Source organism: Engystomops pustulosus, chromosome 2 (assembly GCF_040894005.1).
Source record: "Engystomops pustulosus chromosome 2, aEngPut4.maternal, whole genome shotgun sequence".
Lineage (NCBI taxonomy): Eukaryota > Metazoa > Chordata > Amphibia > Anura > Leptodactylidae > Engystomops > Engystomops pustulosus.
Window position 1 is genome coordinate 206,526,985 of NC_092412.1, and position 20,328 is coordinate 206,547,312.

The 20,328-nt window shown below is 38.3% G+C and overlaps 1 protein-coding gene across 2 annotated transcripts in view; it reads right to left on the bottom strand.

The window, feature by feature from the left end:
* The window catches only part of IL1RAPL1 (interleukin 1 receptor accessory protein like 1), a 921,392-nt gene that overhangs the window by 21,095 nt on the left and 879,969 nt on the right, over positions 1 to 20,328 (bottom strand). For both annotated transcript variants that reach the window (XM_072137921.1, XM_072137922.1), the window contains exons 7-8: positions 16,480 to 16,612; positions 15,406 to 15,551 (exon numbers count right to left, since the gene is read on the bottom strand). In XM_072137921.1, the coding sequence (XP_071994022.1) occupies positions 15,406 to 15,551; positions 16,480 to 16,612 (279 nt within the window). The remainder of the gene's footprint in view (positions 1 to 15,405; positions 15,552 to 16,479; positions 16,613 to 20,328) is intronic.

Here is a 20,328-nt window from a genome sequence, read left to right on the forward strand (position 1 = left end):
GTAACAAACAACACAATATATCGTATATACTCCATTATAAATTGACCCGCGTATAAGCCGGGACGCCTAATTTTGCCACAAATAACTGGGAAAACTTGTTGACTCAAGTATAAGCCTAGGGTGGAAAATACATCGGTCACAGCCTCCCCCAGTAATTTAATGCCCCACAGCCTCCCCCAGTAAAAGTCAGCTTATACATAATGTATAGGGTAAATCCAAGGGCTCTTCACATTCACATTTGCAATGTTTTTCCCTGATCCATTGTCCGTGGAAAAAATTATGAAACAAGTTCTATATTTTTCACTGATGCGGATCTCGGAAGGCAATGGTAGTCTATAGATTCACCCAAAAAACAATGTAACATCCGTTTTTTTTCACTCATGGTGCTGAAAAATGGAACAGATGTGCAACTGAAGCTGAGTACCAACAGCAGTGAAAGAGCCATAAATCAAATCTCTGTGAAATCAAACTGTCCACTTAGGAAGCAGCACTGATAGACAATCAATTTCTATTCTATTTCTGTGCAAATGGAATAGACAACAGGTGGAAATTAATCAGTAAGATACACTCAATAAAAGAGTAATTCTACAGGTGGGGACCACAGACATCTTCTGTGTACCTATGCTTTCTGGCTGATGTTTTGGTCAATTTTGAATGTTGGTGGCGCTTTCACACTCGTGGTAGCATTAGACAGACCCTACAATCCACACAAGTGGCTCAGGTAGTGCAGCTCATTCAATAGGGCACATCAATGGGAGCTGAAGCAAGAAGGTTTGCTGTGTCCTTCGGTGTAGTGTCCAGAGGATTAAGGGATTTCCCTTGAGAAAGGCCAGTACACCAGGATACATGGAGTGCAACAACCCAGCAATCTCAGCCTTTGTGCTCACTCCCCAGACCTGAATCTGATTGAGCACATGGGGGAAATCATGTCTCGCTTCATCCTCCAAGTTACATTGCACCATAGACAGGAGTTGGTGGATGCTTTAGTCCAGATCTGGGAGGAGATCCCTCAGGAGACCATCCGCAGCCTCATCAGGAGCATGCCGTGGCATTGTATGGAGGTCATACAGGCATGTGGAGGCCACAAACAATACTGAGCCCAACTTTTTTAAAGGACCATCAGCATCAAGGATTGTAACCAAGCACACTAACATGCTGATGTGTGCCCCCTCTGGCAGAATCCGCTCTTTTTTTAGCTCATGTTTTAGTAAAAAAAAAAAGCTTTACAATATGCAAATGAACCCGAGGGGCTCTAGGCTCCATTAGCTACACAGGCTCATTTGCCTAATTTTTAAAGCCTTTTTGTGAAAATATGGGCATAAAGAGCTAGAAGAAGACTTGATCCTGCCAGTTGTGGCACACACCAGCATGTAAGTGTAATTGGTTTACAATCCTTGATCCTGATGGTAGATGTCCTTATTTCATCAAAGTTGTAGTGTGTTTTTCCACTTTCATTTTGTATTTGACTCTAATCCAGGCCTCCACTGATTAATAAATCTTATTTATATTGATGATTTTATTGTGATTTTGTTGTCAGACCATTCAACTTTGTATAGAACAAATTATTCAATGAGAATATTTCATCCATTCAGATCTAGGATGTATAATTTGAGTGTTCCCTTTATTTTTTTGAGCAGCGTGTATATGCGTTTTATGGCTCAGAGAAGAAAAGTAGAAAGTAGATTAAATCCTATCAGGACTCCTAGGAGATACAATAAGAGTCCTGATTGATTCACACCCACAGAATGATTGACAGCTTTCTTTTTATAACAGTGTGTACATATAAGACTGTCTATCATCCCATTTCAGTACCATATTCTGGACCATATTTACAGCTTAGGCTGCCCTTGGCACTAAACCTGAATATGCCCCTGTTATGTTCCACCAAAATCTAAATAGGACCTTAATACTAGTGAATACAGTTATATGCCCCATGTACACGAATGTGTGCTCTTTACAGGTCACAAACAAAGGAAAGTGCTGCATTGTATTTTGTTTAGCTTGGAGCACAAAAAGTCACCCCAAAAATGTCAAACAATGCAGCTCAGCACAAAATATTTTCCCACTATTCAGACTCTAGCCCTAGTTGAAAGTAATAATGCAGACCCTAGATTAGGTGATACAAATATATACATTTTGTAGTGAGCTTGCAAAAACTATTGCACCTTTAGTTTGGTTATTCTGCTATAGATCCTAACCATTTCACCCCATCTTCAATAGAGCCTAAACAGTCATAAATTCTTTACATTTTGGTTCTAATAAGACAAAATTAAAATATTTGTTCGTGTGTGTCACAGAAAACAACTGATATCTGTTAAGAAATTTGTATTGCGTTATTAAAATGAAAAAATTAAAATCCTCATGGAGTCCAATGAGGATGAACAGATCCTGATGGACCACATTGCCTTTAAATGGGTCTGTTGGTTATGGTGACAGAACCTGCAATCTAAGCTCCTAAAATAACATGCAATTCCGATGTGCATATAGACTCAGTGAAGGAAGGATAAAAAATTTGATTTACACAAAAGTCACATTGTGCTCAAGAACACTGATGCTAAAAAAGCTAAAATACATGGGCCCAGATTTACAATGCAGTCTGCGCTTGAATTCTGACATACGCTTCACATAAATACATGGGAAACTGGTTGCACAGTGTTTGTGCTAGTATTATGTCAAGGTTGCACTATGCACACGCCGACACAATACCACCATTCCGGTGTGTATTCGCATAGCCTGCCACATTTGCGTAGGCAAGTCCATTAGAAATGTGGAACACACCGCTGAACTGAGTGCACCAGAAAAAAATCTGATGCACACAGTTCCTGCACATTGGGCGCACGCCAAGATCCAATCATCATGAATCTGTTGCCCCCTGCACATTGCGTGACGTTTGCCTCGTTAATAGTAAATCTGAGCCATGGTTTTAAAATTCTGTTAATGCTTAGACACAGTTTGCCATACTGAATTTCATAATTAATACAAGTTTCCAGTGATGGATTAAATGACTACCTGGAAGGAATGATGTACCCCGTGTATTATTTATATCTCAGGGCAAGTTGTATGCAGTTGCATGCATATTCCCAAAAATAGCTTCATAACTGGCTTCTAGAACACCCTAGGTTTCTATAACTGCCTTGGCACGTTCTGATTGTTGTGTATGTTCTGTAGATCTTGGCAAGTCTTCTCTTAGCATAATCATGGCCAATTTTGTACTTTAATTCTGGCAGGAACCTTGGCAAATCCTTAAAGTGATAAAGTACATCCACTTACTGGTGACAACATTTCCATATGAATATTGCACCTGTTCTGGCGTTGATGTTTTATTTCATTTATATTTTATTACTTTTAATACGTTCTTGTTTTCTTAGGATTGGAATGAGGGCTAGGTTACATTACCTTATCAGCACACAGGTTCTAGAAATATTTTAAAAAAAAAGCTTATTAAAGCAATTCAACACCAAAAATGATGTAGGAAGATTCACTAATATGGTTTGTCATTCTTCAGTCTGCATTATTCTCCAGGTTAGTGAAGCAGTTTTGCATACATTTGGCAAATAAAGATGATTAATTTATATCTGATATAGGGCAAAAGTGATGGTACCTGCTACAGACAGTTTTTAGATTAATGAATAAACAAACCATAGTAATCAAGTGATCCAATTCTGTTTAAAGGAAACCTACCGCTTATAAATGGTCATTATGACCCACACTAACCTGCACATAAGGGTAGCTGAGCTGTTGCAGGCACATATTTTGGTTAAACAAATAACAAAATGGATGGATTATAACTCGCCGCTTGTCTCTACGTCACAGCATTTGGGCATTAGCATACTAGGGGAGGCATGCAGAGTGCCATCCCCACCTCCCCTCAACCTCCCTTCTTCGCTCCTGAGAGCCGGTGACGTAACCGAGTCCTCAGGAGCATTAGAGCATGCGCATCGCCAGCTCACAGATGAATGGTCATGTGATTTCTAACTGACAATTGTTCACGGACAGATAAGATCACTTGACCCTCCATCTGCGACCATATTATGGACAGGAATGTCTGGATGATGAGGTAAAAGACAGGAGGCTTCACTTTACCTATTAAGAAAGCGGTGCTGAACTTTTATTAGATGTATATTGGTAAATTAGCTAATATCCTTCCATCCCATTTAATGTGTACAAGATCAAATTACATCTCACATAATGAAAAAAATGTTCATTCAGCAAATTCAGTGCAGTATAAGACTGTCTAGTCTAAATGTGCACCTGTTCACTTTTAGACAATTTTGAGAAATCTACCACAATATTTCTGCAATGGGAGAAGTTTATTTGCAATGTTTCTGAAGGACTTCCAGATTATGTACATAGCGTTTTATGGCAGCCAATTGGCGCCCTCCAATGATGTCATGATGCTGTTAGGTGCAACGGTTGGTCTGACAGCGGCACTTATCAGTTTTACTGCTACCATCAGTGTCAGGACTGACTGTTGCAGTTACCAGCATCGGCTGTGTCCCCCACCACATATACACACCCGTGAAACCTCTCCATACACCCTTGACAACGATCAATCCATTAGTTTACGAGAGATGGTCATCAGTTGGTTATGCAAGGAGAAATGCTAACTTTCCTGGGCCACATCAAAAACCTTTCGGCCATTGACAAGTACCCTGTTTTGTACAGTTAATGGCCAGTAACTACAAACCAGCTGATGTTAGCTTGTAGAGGAAAATCTAGGTTGACTTAAATTGTTGTCATTTTTCAAGGCTCTTTAATGGGTCTGACATTGACTTTTCAGTTATGTGATATTCCTTTGGCTGGTACCTATTTCGGCAACACATAAACAACATTAAAAGCCTGGGAGTAGCTGAGAAAGAAAAATCCATGGGAATTCTACATTATGGCAACAGTTTTCAGGGGCATCACATACTCTGACCACTGCAACCACTTTATTGACAATCCTAACCAAAGCATACCTAAGATGAATTTATCCCTGTTACAAATATTTCCTATTTTAAAATAATCCTATTTTTGTATTTTTTTTAACCCATTACACTTTAACTGGCAAATCTGCTGTTCTTTTTAAAGAGAACCTGCCATGCAAATTAACCCACCCAAAATAAAGACTTCATTAAAAACTATGATTAAAAAGCAATGCCCTTATCCCTTAATGGTTCCTTTCTATATTACATAATTCATTTTTTAAACGTATATGCAACTCACACTTTCATACTAATTTAATCATGCATATTAACATTTACTTGCATTACCCTGCCTTCTTGTTCCTGATTGACAGGTGTAAGTGCTATGATATTCTGCTGTAAGAACATTAAGAGAGCTCAGTAACATTATTGGATAATTAAATTTATGTGACCTGGATGAAATCCTCTAAGGTCTTGTTACATCTGTAACTTCTTCCCCATGTATGTATCTGATCACATGAAATCACAGCATGCATCCATGTAGAATGGGAAGGAGTATAATTCCATGGAGGATGGGGAGGAATAGAATTCCATAACAGGCTGATCTGATTTCATGTGATCAGATGCATATATAGGGTACAGTTTGCTAATGTTTGGAGGCTAAAGAACCTTAGATGATGTCACCCTGGTCACATGACATGCTGAGAAGAGGCATCAAACATGGGGATGAGTAGATGCAGGGGTCAGCCGAGCAGGACACATACCCTCTGATGCTAGGTAATATAACATAAAGTTGATTTATCGGGATGCAAGGGAAACTATTTTTTATCCAAAACAGGGATGTCAGTTAGTTAATAGAGCTCTAGAGGAACCTGTCACTAGCTGCATTTGTAAAAATGTTGTGGCATGTTCCGTTAAAACTTTGCTCATGTGTATAATATTGATTTCAAAGTTTGGATATGTGACTGTACTGTATTGTATGTCAATAGCCTCTAACATTCACAAAAACTGCTCCTTCTTCTAGCATATGGTGAAAGGTGACATGGATTCTATAAAAAAGATTGAAACACAAATCTGGTATACTATAAGCCTGCTCATGAAAAGACTTTGGATCTTTAGATTTTTTTGGCAATTAACAGTTTATCAAACTAATTGTGTGAATAGTGAAGTAAAAATAGTGCTACTTGTACATATTTAAATAAACAAAACCATTATTACCATGGTAATAAGTAGAAAAACATCTACGCTATGCTTGTGCTTTTCTGCAAGCTGAAATAACAAAATTACATTTCGAGCTGACATTGTTAATTTTTCAGCTCAATGAAATAGTTGTCAGAATCAAGGGAACATGTAATGTTCATTATAACGGTGCATTTGTAAAGCAGAAAGGCGCTGGAAGGTCACTTTTCACATCAAAGGTGCGTGTTGTATTGTTGATTTTGGATTCACCTCCATAATGTCAAATTTAAGTAAACATTTTAATGGTAAGGACATTTTGCAAGGCTTTAGGTTGTTATGCAGATATAGTGCTTAGCTTGGCAAGAACATTGATTATAAACAGACAATGATAGCAGACACTGAAAATTAGGGTAATACTGAAAGAACATCAAGCATGTTTTATTCTATGGAGAACGTTGGACTACATTCAGGAGAACAAAGCTTACCATATGCTAGCCTGGCCATAGAAATAATGCCGTGTGGCCTTTGTTACGGCCCAAGATAGAGCATGTTCTATCCATTATGCGGGCACAGAACGTTGAGCACACATTGTGCTCACCCTTGTAATTCCAGGCGCCATAGCCATCTATTGGACACGTATACACACCAATCATGTTTTACACTATGGAGAATGTCGGACTAAGGCTACATTCAGAAGAAAGTAGCTACCGTATGCCCGTCTGTCCTTTGTTACAGCTTTTGTGCAGGCACAGAAGGGTGAGCACACGTTGTGCTCATCCTTATGAGTTTGGGTGCCATAGCCGTCTATGGGACTCATGTATCCAGCCGCAAATCTAGGGCTGCATATACGTGTTCCCGACGGTTGTGTGAATGCAGCCTAAATTGGGTGCATGATGGGAAGGGGCATGACAAATACACAACTTCATTAAGTCTTCATCACAACCTGTCATCAGTAAATACCAGTATATGGATCATGCAGACATGGATGTCACACCATAGAAATAATCCAAAATGAGAGAAATTTGCCAGCACAGTTTGTCTGCAAACCATGACAAATCAGATGTTATTTTACTGTTTGATTACAGAATATCAGTCTAAGATTTCACTCAACTCAATATATGAAAAAGTGCAGCTGACACTATAGTATAATAAAAGCATAGACTGAAGTCCACGGTGCTCCATATACTTTAATCCATTGAGATCCATTGTCTACATTATAGTCAATTTGGAGGGGGAAACTGTTTCTGTTATAATTAATTTTGTGGAATTGTACAAATTTTAATGACTTGGTGGTTTGACTTTTTTTTTTTAAGATATCGCCAGTTTGGTAAATTACCAAGAAACTACCCTCTTGTCAAATACATCCAATCACTGACTAATAGAAGAAAAAGTGACGATCAATCTTAGTCTTTATCTTTTATTGATTCTCAAAAAAGAAATCAAATGGGAACTAGGCAATGTCTGTTTCATGGTAGATCCTGCTTTGTCCTTCACTTTTGTGCCAGTACCATGTACTAAAAAGAGCTATACAGAAGCATATGGAGACCTGTGGCTGTGTAATAACAGAATAAGACATGTACTCTTTATAAGTGCTATAGTATGGTGCCTCTGTAAGCCACCATATAACAAAGATACTCTTCCCTTGAAACACTATTCAATAATTAGATTCTTTTAGAGCCATGTTTAGTTAGGAATAAAAAAAACCTATGTGTCTATACAGTGAAATCCTGGTGTGAGCTACAGTATATCAGCTTTGCATGTAGGTAGTAGATCTGTTTTTTTTTTATAATTAAAAAAATTGTTCGATTGGGACATTATGCAATAGAAAAATTCTAAGAACTCTATGCATATTCTAGATAAACCTAAGACTACTTTATTGTATATGTGCCAAATTTACAGTATCACAATAGCTGATTCTGGGTGATAGATCCAACGTATGTCTCACTGTCTCAACTAAGTTTTCAGCAGCTTAATTTGGACCATACATTTGCATCACCATTTTTGACACACATTCTGTCCCTTTTCTCAAGTCACACTCTTTCCTGTAAGGTTACACCTTTTGTTGGACGAGCTTAAAAATTGTTGAACATTTAGTGCACAGCAGGTAGGCCATTTTCTGTTTTTGGCAAGATGTAAAACTGAAAATGTATCAATCTATAACCGCTCTGGACTCTTAAAGGTCAATTTATTATTTTTTTTGTAGACACTTCCTAAGGTGCAGGAAGGGAGATAGACTTGTTCACACAACCTCCGGTATGGCACAACACTAGCTCACAACCCTGAACAGCTGAAAGTCCCTTTTCATTAGCCTCAGTGAAACAGAGACTTAATTGTACAGCAGGCTGCAACCACTTCTTGTTTGATATAAACCCGGTCCATAATAGGATTATATGTTGGGTGAAAAGTCAACCCCAGGGTAACATATACATAACCAAGACAAGGAAGATTCACATAAAAAATAGCTGTTTAAATCTTATATTTAATTGCCTTAACGGCACACTAAACAAAACAGTACACATGATACAGTATGTATACAGTTTACATAGTGCAGATTAGAAGTGTAGTGCTTCACGTACAAGCAATTCTGCTACCTTATGCTGGACTAATGGGAAAAAAGGTCAGTCCATACTTGATGTGATGGTAAAATAATTCCCCCAGGCAAAAACACAAAGGACATAAGAGGTGACCTGATTATAATAGGTGTCCACACACCCCTTTACACCCATATGATGGATCTAGAGAACACTGTATCATGGATAAGTTGTAACTTCTCAATGGGAGGTCAAAGGATCTGGGTTCTTGTCTCATTGCATCCATATGAATCTTTGGAATTTGTTGAGACCAGACATGACCTACTTCCCATGCTCCCACTGAGCATTGTGTGTCTTAGTTTCCAAGGCCACTAGAGCAAACTGAGTCCCACTGACACATGTTTGCCTCCTTGTCCTGATCACAGAAATGTATTTCGCCTCTGGCTGATATGGGCCATAACTCCAAAACTGGCATATAGAGATTTATTTGTGTAAAAAGGGGAAACTCTAAGAACATCCTTGGTGCCAACACATCTGTGGATGTGTTCCCACTTGTTCCCCTTCCACAGAGCCGAAGATCCTCTCCAGCCTTTCTTACCCACTCCAGGCCTTTGAAGCCTATACATTCCTGAAGTTAATTATGTTATTCAGATATGGCCGGTTGTGGATATCATAAACATGTTTGATATCCTTGTGAAACAACAATTACTGATATGAGTTCTCCCCCCATGGATGTAAATTATATATTTTTTATCAAAGTTAAAGTTTCTTGCAACAATATATTAAACTTAAAGTTTGTTGTCTTTTTTTTCCAGTATCTTCTTCCCTGTGACATCAACACATATGTACAGAGGCACAAAGAGCTGCTACAGTTCTGTACTACTAAGTAATAGGATCCCCATATTGTATAGTTACTCCATACTGTATACATAACTCTTCTATGGAATCTAAAACACAAGCCTTCTAATGAAATCTAAGACTTCATGTGCTGCATTTTCAGCTGTACAACTTGATAATCTGACCGTGTGCATTGTTAAACATCATGTGCCAGAACATGGAGGATACGGTGAAAGCAACACCAGCAAAAGTCTTTCTAAAGGTAGCAAAGAAATGAGAAATACCATATACATTAACCTCTGCTACAGTAAAAGCCAAATGACTTATGATGTTTCTGTTCCACCCACTAAAGAAACATCTAATGAAAATCTATCATTATGTTCCGAGGAGGCTAACAATAGCACACTTCAAATCAAATGGTAGCCCTAACTCCAAACAAACCTAAAATATGAAAGGAGCTGCCATTTCTCTACACATATCTTTGATATATAGGTCATTAAACTCTGTGGTTTAAAATTGAAAAACATTTTACTTGTCGTAATTGATATCCTTGTCCAGAGACGTAACTCATACAATTCTACCATTAAATGTATCCACTGGGCCTCTAACCATTCCCCTGTTAATTTAAAACTATACAAATAATGAGGTTCACAATAAAAGGTCAAAGGTCGGGCAAAGTGAGCGTGCCCTAAAGACTTGTTACAATGGCTCATACTACATCATATGAAGATTGTAACAGTAAACATCAAGAGTAATACCGTCAACAGTACTGTAAGAAAAAATCTTATTTTATATACATCATATTGAGTTGTCATCCATATTTAACTCTGTTTCATTTTTATTTCTATTAAAAAAAAAGAAAATGATACATTATAAGGAATTGTGCTGGTTCCATATTCTCCAATATGAAAGAAGAATCTTAAATCCCCAGCTGAATCATTCAAACAGAAGGGTTGCAAACCAAAGACTATTAATAAAACAATTACATCTGCACCAGAACACCTGCTTCAATATAAAAAAAATCCCATACCACTAGTGGTTCTACTAGACCTGCTCTGGAAAAATGTGAAAAATAATCAAAGACTTGCAGCCCACATTGACAGGATGACACATTGAAATAAATTCTCTTCTGTCCTTCCATCCTTATGACTTCGAAGCCGTCTAACTTCAAGAAAAAAATGAATTATAACAGAACATAGTTATGGCCTGAAAGATCTTATAACAGGAGCTATTTTTTAAAGAAAAAAGAAAGAAAAATATTTGATGACACTAGCATATTATGTTTGTTTTTTTGCCATCATGAAGATAATTTTTATTATTATCGTTACTTTTACTTTGTACATTTTACTATAATTTATAAGCAAGTAGGAAAATGTGTCTATTTAAATAAATCCCATTAATAATTGCTAAATATATCAGCAGCAGGTTTGGAAATGTGGGACCATGTGAACCATCTCCTAGAGGTCTTTGCTCTCTACACTGATCATAGGAGTGCAAAGATGGGAGTATACATAAAACATAGTGGTCTTTTTATTCGGAAGCCATACTTCTTTTTAGTGGTGGAATATAATTATAATATGCGGTTTGGGCAGTGGTCTGGGGCCCAAGCCACCCACCAAATTTTATAAAGAGAAGGGTATTCACTCATGAAATCCTTGTACATCTCTTCCTGCTCTTGATACACATAAACATAAGAGCCATTTCTGAACCTTGGGAGGTCCTCCCAAGGTCCAGAAACCATAGATTGAAAGCAGGCAGGGAGGGAGGCATCCTCCATTCTCCAGGAAGCTGATTCTAGTACCATAGGAAGTGAAATCCAGACTTGTAGGGGCTATCATATTCATGCAGCCCATTGCCCATGGCAGTCTTAATCCCCCTGCTTCTTCTAGTATAACATTATTGGTCTTCTTATTTTAATGTACACACAAACCACTTCCTGTGAGTTCCAGTCACATTGTCCCATGCACTAAACAAACCTGATTTTAAAATTCTTAAAAGCAATGGACTGTTAGTTTATCATTCTTTATGCCCTCCTCCATTGCTAAATGAATCCCACCAGCTCAGACATTCATTATTTGTGTTGTAGGAACAATATGTACTGTAGCTATCATTAAAGGGGTTGGACACTTGTAATGAAAATGTTTTAATGGCTAACACCCGACTTACAGATGACCCCTAGTTACAAACAGACTCCTGGATGTTGGTAATTTACTGTACTTTAGCCTTAGGTTACAAAAACCAGCTGTAGCAGTTATGATAGGTGTCTGCAATCAAGCTGTATTGATAATCCTGGTTCTAATGACAATCCAACATTTTTAAAATACAGTTGTCACATAAACAAAAAAAAATGGCTGGAGTTAGAATTATAAAATATACAGTTCTGACTTACATACAAATTCAACTTAAGAACAAACCTACAGAACCTATGTTACTCGGGAACTGCCTATACCTAGACTGATTTACTCATAAGGAGGGATTTATTTAAACTTTGCTTTGCTCTCTGTGCCACCACACACAAAAAGGGGCATGTGGGATGTAAAACCAGCAAAAAGAGGCAATATCAAGGCATGCTAAAAAAAATGACCCTATAAGTATGGCACATTATTCTTATTATATCTCCTTCAGTAGGTTACGTTGCTTTTTTTAAAGGGGTATTCAGGGAATGTGAATGTCTGATACAAAAAACTATAATACTATAACTAAAAGTTACTAAATGTAACTCTGTTACCATAGTAACGATGCGTGTAACTGCCATCACTGCACAGTGCATCACTAAGATGACGTCTCACCACAACACTGGCCATAATGGATGCACTGCAACCAAACATAGTGTTGATCACATGATCTGCCGAGGCAGGTGCAGGAAATGTGATTTGGACATGTGACCAGTGGCCATCTTCTGTCCTGTGTCTCCTCCACAGGGACAAAATCACAGGACTGATTTAAGGGCCAGTAGCATTTTGATTCTCCATTATAGTCTTTGTCCACAACATATTTCTGCTAAGGGAGGCAGGTATTTTAATCTAAACTTCTTACATATTAGCTTATATTTTAATGAATATGAATTATGTTTATTCCTGGTTTACCATTTTAATCAGTGAGGGCCTTCTCTGCATAAATCAATGAATTGAAGACTTCATACTAGTTTAATAGAAATGACAAGTATAGGTGAATTCTATCATCACTATTCTCTTGCTGTTTGTCAGGCAGTTTAATAGTTTCCCGGTCCTCTAAATAACTTCATGATATGTATCATTGGACTTCTGGATGAGAAAAGTTCTACAAAATCTACAAACAGACATGACTACAAATAATTACATGGAAGGCTTGGATCTATCTATTGTGTGAAGTGGCCAGGGATCAAGTGCATTATTAAGGACCATTAACTTATAATCTTTCAGTAGTGTTTTTTGCCTGGCTTAGACTTAATATAATGTCAAACAAATAAACATCAAATAGCACATTTGGGAAAAGCTTTGTATCCCAGAGGCTTTCACGTGATATTTGTGAAGACGTGTAATGTTTACTGCAAGCATATTCATAAGGATAGAAATAACCTTCCTGTTGCTATATAATTGTGTTTTGTGCTGATAGTCTTTAGAGAATTAATGAACTTTCATTGATGCTGTCAGATTACTAATGGAGATTGTGAAGAAGCATCACATAGAGTGTTCAAAGCCTACTATGCTATTTGTCCAAATAAAAGACAATGTGGCACAGAACATACTGTTAAATCTAGCTTATAATTAACAGGATTATTATAACATTTTATGAAATTCTCTACACAGTTCAACTTCAGTAACAAAAAAACATTTCACATTGTGTAACTAAAGTGTATGTATTTAATCTATTCTTAATGCAGCAGCCAGGCTTCTTTTATCAGACCAAACGCTACATGGATGCCTCCAGTCCTTGCCAGGCATTGCACTGCTTTCCTGTCTCTTTTCGAACATAGTTTAAAAAGATCACCCTCATTCACAAAGCTCTGCATGAAGCGGCACCTCCCTACCTCTCCTCTTTCATCTCAGTCTATCGCCCAACCCATGTTCTTCAATCTGCCTGTGATCGTAGATTAATCTCTACCTTAATGTGAACCTCTCATGTACATCTCCAGGACTTCTCCTGAAATCCACCAATTGTCTGGAATGACCTTCTCAGACTAATACCCAACCTCCAAAGTTCCATACTTTCTCGTAAACCCATCTCTTTAAGCAAGGCTTTCATATTCCCTAACTCCAACAAACACCAGATACCAAGCTCCAGGCTTCTCTGCAGTCCCATTAACTTTGGACTTTGCATATAAAATGATAGTTGGTTCAAGAAGCAACATATTTATTTATTAAATTATTTTTTTTCTATTCCCTTATAAAGAATGGCTGGGCCATTATACAAGCTCTTATAGCTCTTGTGTCACCCCCCCCCCCCTCATCCTCATTGACTGTAAGCTCTTGTGTCACCCCCCCCCCTCATCCTCATTGACTGTAAGCTCTTGTGTCACCCCCTCATCCTCATAGACTGTAAGCTCTTGTGTCATCCGCTCATCCTCATAGACTGTAAGCTCTTGTGTCACCCCCTCATCCTCATAGACTGTAAGCTCTTGTGTCACCCCCTCATCCTCATAGACTGTAAGCTCTTGTGTCACCTCCTCATAGACTGTAATCTCTTGTGTCACCCCTCATCCTCATAGACTGTAAGATCTTGTGTCACCCCTTCATCCTCATAGACTGTAAGCTCTTGTGTCACCCCTCATCCTCATAGACTGTAAGCTCTTGTGTCACCTCCTCATCCTCATAGACTGTAAGATCTTGTGTCACCCCTTCATCCTCATAGACTGTAAGCTCTTGTGTCACCCCTCATCCTCATAGACTGTAAGCTCTTGTGTCACCCCCCCATCTTCATACACTGTAATCTCTTGTGTCACCCCTTCATCCTCATAGACTGTAATCTCTTGTGTCACCCCTCATCCTCATAGACTGTAAACTCTTGTGTCACCTCCTCATCCTCATAGACTGTAAGCTCTTGTGTCACCTCCTCATCCTCATAGACTGTAAGCTCTTGTGTCACCCCCTCATCCTCATAGACTGTAAGCTCTTGTGTCACCCCCTCATCCTCATAGACTGTAAGCTCTTGTGTCATCCCCTCATCCTCATAGACTGTAAGCTCTTGCGAGCAGGGACCTCACTCCTATTGTTCTACATGACTGTTTGTACTCTAATGTCTCATTTTATTTGTATATGTTTCCTATGATTTGTAAAGTTCTACAGAATATGATGGATCTATATAAATAAAGATTATTACTATGATTATATTGTAAAATGAGATATTTCCATTTATCCTTATATAAGACTGAATACTTTAATGTTAGCTAATATTGAGATGAAATATAAACATTTATAAATACATTTTTTTATTATAAAATGTGAAAGGGTAAATATTTCTGTTTTAACTTATACTTCTATTTGTATTGTTTGCATGCGATCTATTTCATTTTAATGTGTCTGTGATGTTCCTGCCATGAAGATGCTGACATAAGTACTTCCATGGTAGACCTGTGAGCCTTAAGATGCATTGACAAATGATTGGCACCTCCTAATCTCAGTACCGGGAGGTGATTGGGCACAAATTAGCTGATATATTAAGATAGTTGCATCAATGGGAAATCAGATTAGGTTGTTCTAAAATCACACATATTTGTATTGCTACTTGCCATTGGTTCATAGCTTCAATGACTTAAACATTTGTTAGTAGTGGAAAAGACGTGTGCACATTTGACGCACAAATTTACACCATGTAGCAGGAGCAGCAACATGGCCACTAGCTCTGAAAACATCATTGAATTTCCTAAATGGTGTGGAATGCATTTATTTTAGCATAAAAAAATGTGGCAGGCCTCATATATGAAGACTGAAGGCGTAAACAATTTTTGAATAAAAAAGTTTATCTTGTACACATACCTCTTTTATGGAGAAGGACACTTGCATGTCTACGTCCATTCCCATTCTCAACATAGCAGGAGTAATTTCCTAGATCTGCATCTTCCACTGAGTCAAAAATTAAAGAGATCGATACCTCCTGCTCTCCAAGATGTTCCCTAAGAACTCTTGAAAAGAAAAGAAAAAATGAACAATGATGTGGTGTCATGTGAACATTACAGACTTGTAAATCATTTATATCAAGAAAACTGCCTTCTTGGTGAAGTTTAGCTCTGGACTGTGGAGATGTATAAAATGAAAGTAATTGCCTAGAGTAGTGCTCTATGATCTGGTTTTGGATTTAAAGCTTACTTGATTCTTGGGAACACTGTCTTATAGTTACTGTGTTACAAATTAAACTATAAAAACTAAGAGACAAAGAGAGCAGAGGACTGCTCCCCCTCCCCTTCTCCAGCTGCCGGTATGCTACACCCGGTCCTAGCCCAGGTGTATTATACGTTGTCTGAGAGGAGCCTTACTGTAGCATATCTAATGGTGTCCAAAACTGCAACCATATCTGACCCCAGGCATGGTGTTATTTGCCCCAACGCTGCACTAGTTGAGAGCACAGCATAAGGGCAGTGTTCTCTGATACACACCTATTCCTATTCCATCAAAGCTACAGCAGGCTTCTTTATTTATCAGTGTGTTGGCTGTATGTGCCAGCTTTGAATCCGGTAGTTGCAATGATGTCATCACATCGCAGTAAAAAAGAAGGCTTCTGTAGCTTCTGGGGAGTTGGGAAAGGTGAGTAAATGTTTATAATTTTTTTTCACAGTGGGAAAAGGAGGAGCTGCATTGGGGGAGGAGCTACATCAGAGGAGGAGCTACTGGCTGCTATGGGGGCACTCTGACTGCCACAAATAAGGCAACCGTGAGGCTGATGTGGCCAGCACGGAAAATGAGTTTAACACCACTGGGCACAGAGCAAAAGTAGTGACACTCCTCATAAAATAATGTAAGGAAAATATTTGTGACAAAGCCACTTCTAAATAGGGAAATCACATTTAGGACGTAGTTGTTTTCTACAAAAAAATTGTCATATGGATGTATTACCTGATATCACTCTCTCTGACTCTTTTCTCATCCAAATCTTCAATAAACTTTTCCCCTTTCATCCAGTAAATTAAAGGGCTGACATCACCACTGTAGCCAAAGAAGGCTCTGCAGGTTAAATTGGCTGTGCTGCCTGTTGGAAAGAAACAAAAGAAGCATAAACATATAAATTGTTTCCTTTACCTAATCTTAAAGAATCCTAGAAAGGAGACATTGATCACAGCAATAAATTAGATAAATGAACAGGAGCACTTTCAAAGTTGTTGCATTTACCCTCTATTTTTAGTGTTTTCTACCTCTTCAATCATGAGCTAAATAGAAGATTAAAGACTTCTATCCACCAACAGTAGATAACATTAACTTACATCCTTATTGAAGGATACATTTCTAATGCCTTTAAACTGTATTTAGAGACTATGTTTGCTTTCTAATGCAAGTCATATAGAAGAAGAAAGCAAACACAAAATAATGTTGTTTACTTCCAATGTTATAAACGGAACATTTTAGCTAATAGTGGAGCATGTATATCATATGTATGTACTGTATTGGTTGGGGCTATCAAACAGATTGGCATTAGACTGTTCTTATTGCACTGGCTTTTTGTGCTTTAGGTTATTTCAAGCAATGTTCAGGACAATAAATGGGTTTTATTATTATTATTATCCAAGCAGGAGAGGATGATAGCTGGAGGTTAAACTTCTGTTATGTGTAGATTTGTGGTCTCTTCGTTTCAAAGAAATCTACCATTCGGAATCTACTTACTTATTAGATCCTGACAGAATATTCTGAAATATTTTCCATTCCTACATAGTTATTACTATTTTTTAGTACTTAATTTATATGCTGATTGGCTACAGCGCTACAGATGCTACTTGAGATGTGGAGTAGCTTCTGTAAGCTCCATGGCCAAGGCCTCGCCACACCCGGGTTGTCTCTGTGAAGCTGCCCCGTTACTCGTCCATGCCCCCTGTGAAAGCATCCACAGGCGCAGTGACTCTCGGTGCTCAGTTAAGCCGCTAGAGGACCAGGAGTTTCAGCAAATGTGCACCCCCCCCCCCTAAGCAATACGTCGGGAGCAACTATGTTCACATGCACCATAGACGCCAGGGAGTGACTCTGCAGAGGCTACTAAGGGCATGGAGAAGCCGGAGCTCCGGAGCGTACAGAGTCTACTCCACTCCATGAGAATCCTCTATAGCTAATTAGCATATAAAATTAATAAAGTTTTAAAACAGGCTACATTTTAGAAAATAGTAAAAACTGTATAGGGATTCGGGGTATTTGCAGAATGTATCATCAGGATCTACTAAGTAGATTTCCCATGCTAGATCTCTTTTAAAATACCAGAAAACCGATACAGCAAAAACATGACAAAAATGTTACTGATTACATTTTTTGTGATCTAATATTTTTGGTGAAAACAGAGGAGGGAATTTACACCCTGATACATTACAACAAAGTACAAAGCAATACATATTTATGAAGCCTTGATGTAGCAGAAAAAAATGCACTTGGAAAGCAAGCCTATTGGAGATTTCCCATTACTGCTATATAAGAGTCTCAAAGGGGTTCAAGTAGCAAACTTTTCTTTCATGTTTGAGACTTTTCATGGTGCTTGTACTCATTTGCAAAATTTTTTTGCCTAGATCCTCTCCCTTCAAAGTTCGCCACTGTCTAGTTTTCTGCAGAGTTTCTGGAGTTATCACCTAAATCCAGCTGTGAAAGTTGTGAATTTTTTAAAATTTCACACATTTTGCGCAAATCTACAGCTGCCCCTGACCAGGCATGGAGATTAGCTGGGGAACTCTTTGCCACTTTTGGAGACTTTTGTTTTTAAAAGTTGTAAGTTTTATGCCAACACGGCATCTATTGTCTGCACAGTCCGTGGCCACAGGTCAAAGAGCATAGTACAGGCGGTCCCCTACTTAAGGACAACCGACTTATAGACGACCCCTAGTTAAAGACGGACCTCTCTGCCCACTGTGACCTCTGGTGAAGCTTTTTTTTTTGTTTGGAATTATAATTCTAAACAGTTTCTTTAAATACTAGAGATGTTTGTATTTTTACTATTACTTAATCTTTCTACAAATTGTACTGTAGGTCAAATCCACTAAACCATAAACTACTCACATATTTTCATTATTTATAGAACAATTGGCCAATGCTTAAAAAAGAAACACATGTGTAAACCAGATTCCATACATCAATAGTAAGTATAATAGTAAAAGCTCTAATATGTTGTATTAACCCCTTAAGGACGCAGGGTTTTTCGGCCGATTTCTCGCTCTCCAACTTAAAAAATCCATAACTTTTTCATTTTTCCGTGTACAGACCTGTGTGAGGGCTTATTTTGTGCATAACGAATTTTACTTTCCCGTGATGTTATTTATTTTAACATGCCGTGTACTGTGAAGCTGAAAAAAAAATTCCAAATGTGGAAAAATTGACAAAAAAGGTCACGTGAGTCACGTTCTTGTGGGCTCAGTTTTTACGACTTTCACTCTTCGCTCCAAATAACACCTCTACTTTATTCTTTGGTTCGGTGCGATCGCGGTGATACCAAATTTATATAGGTTTTTTGTGTTTTAATACATTTTCAAAAATTAAACGAATGTGTACAAAAAAGGAAAAAAATGTTTTGCCATCTTCTGACGCTAATAACTTTTTCATACTTTGGCGCACGGAGATGTGTGAAGTGTCATTTTTTGCGAAATGAGGCGACGTTTTCATTGCTACCATTTTGAGGTCTGTGCAACATTTTGATCATTTCATTTTTTATGTTATGTAAAAAGGTGTAAACGTCGCATTTCGGACATTTGGGCGCCATTTCCCGCCTCGGAGGTCACCGCCGGCCGTAACCGTTTTTATATTTTGATAGATCGGGCATTTTGAGACGTGGCTATACCTAATATGTTTGTGATTTTTACTGTTTATTATGTTTTATATCCGTTCTAGGGAAAGGGGGGTGATTTGAACTTTTAATATTTTATTAATTTTTTTTATTTTTTAAACTTTTTTTTTTCTTTTTTTTTTCACTATTTTTTAGACCATCTAGGGTACATTAACCCTAGATGGTCAGATACTACAGTATTGCAATATATGGCATTTTTGCAGGTCATACATTACAATGAGCCACTGGCTCATTGTAACGAACCTGCATAAGCCATGTAGCCTCGTGTCAAAAGAAGACCCGAGGCTACCATGGTAACTGATCGCCGCCCCCCGATGAGGTTCGGGGGCGTGGCGATCGGAAAAAAAATGAGAGGGTGCAAGCACCGACCGCGGTTATTAGCGGTAGGGGTTTTGTGCAAAATGCAAAAACCCCCACCTCTGTATGAAGAGGACTCAGCCCGTGAGCCCTCTTCATACATCCCTTATACCTCTGCGCCGTAGAGCTACGGCGCAGAGCGTTAAGGGGTTAAAGTATATTCTTCATTCTGCTTTTCTCTTCCCTTTCTTTTTGCTTTTAGCAGTGTGTTTAAACCAATCTTTCCCTCTCTTACAGTCACTGGATAAACTGTAAACTTAGCTGAATTCTCTTTACTCTCTGTATGTGAAAAGTAAGGTCTCTCTCACATGAACGTATAGTTTCTCTGTTCCTGTATTTCTGTGTGGTATGAATCACTATATACATTATATTTTTCATCTATATGTCCTCGTATGTCACAGTATTCGCACTGTATCCATATAAAATATGATGGGCTGGCAAAGGATAGCTGACTATTGGCTGGCTAAGAGCATGTACCTCCTAATGGTTCTTGTCTCCCTGGATACTGGACGTATATCCCACAGCGTATGGTGCAACATTCCATTTTAAACGTTCCTATAGACTTATTTTGGACATAAGAA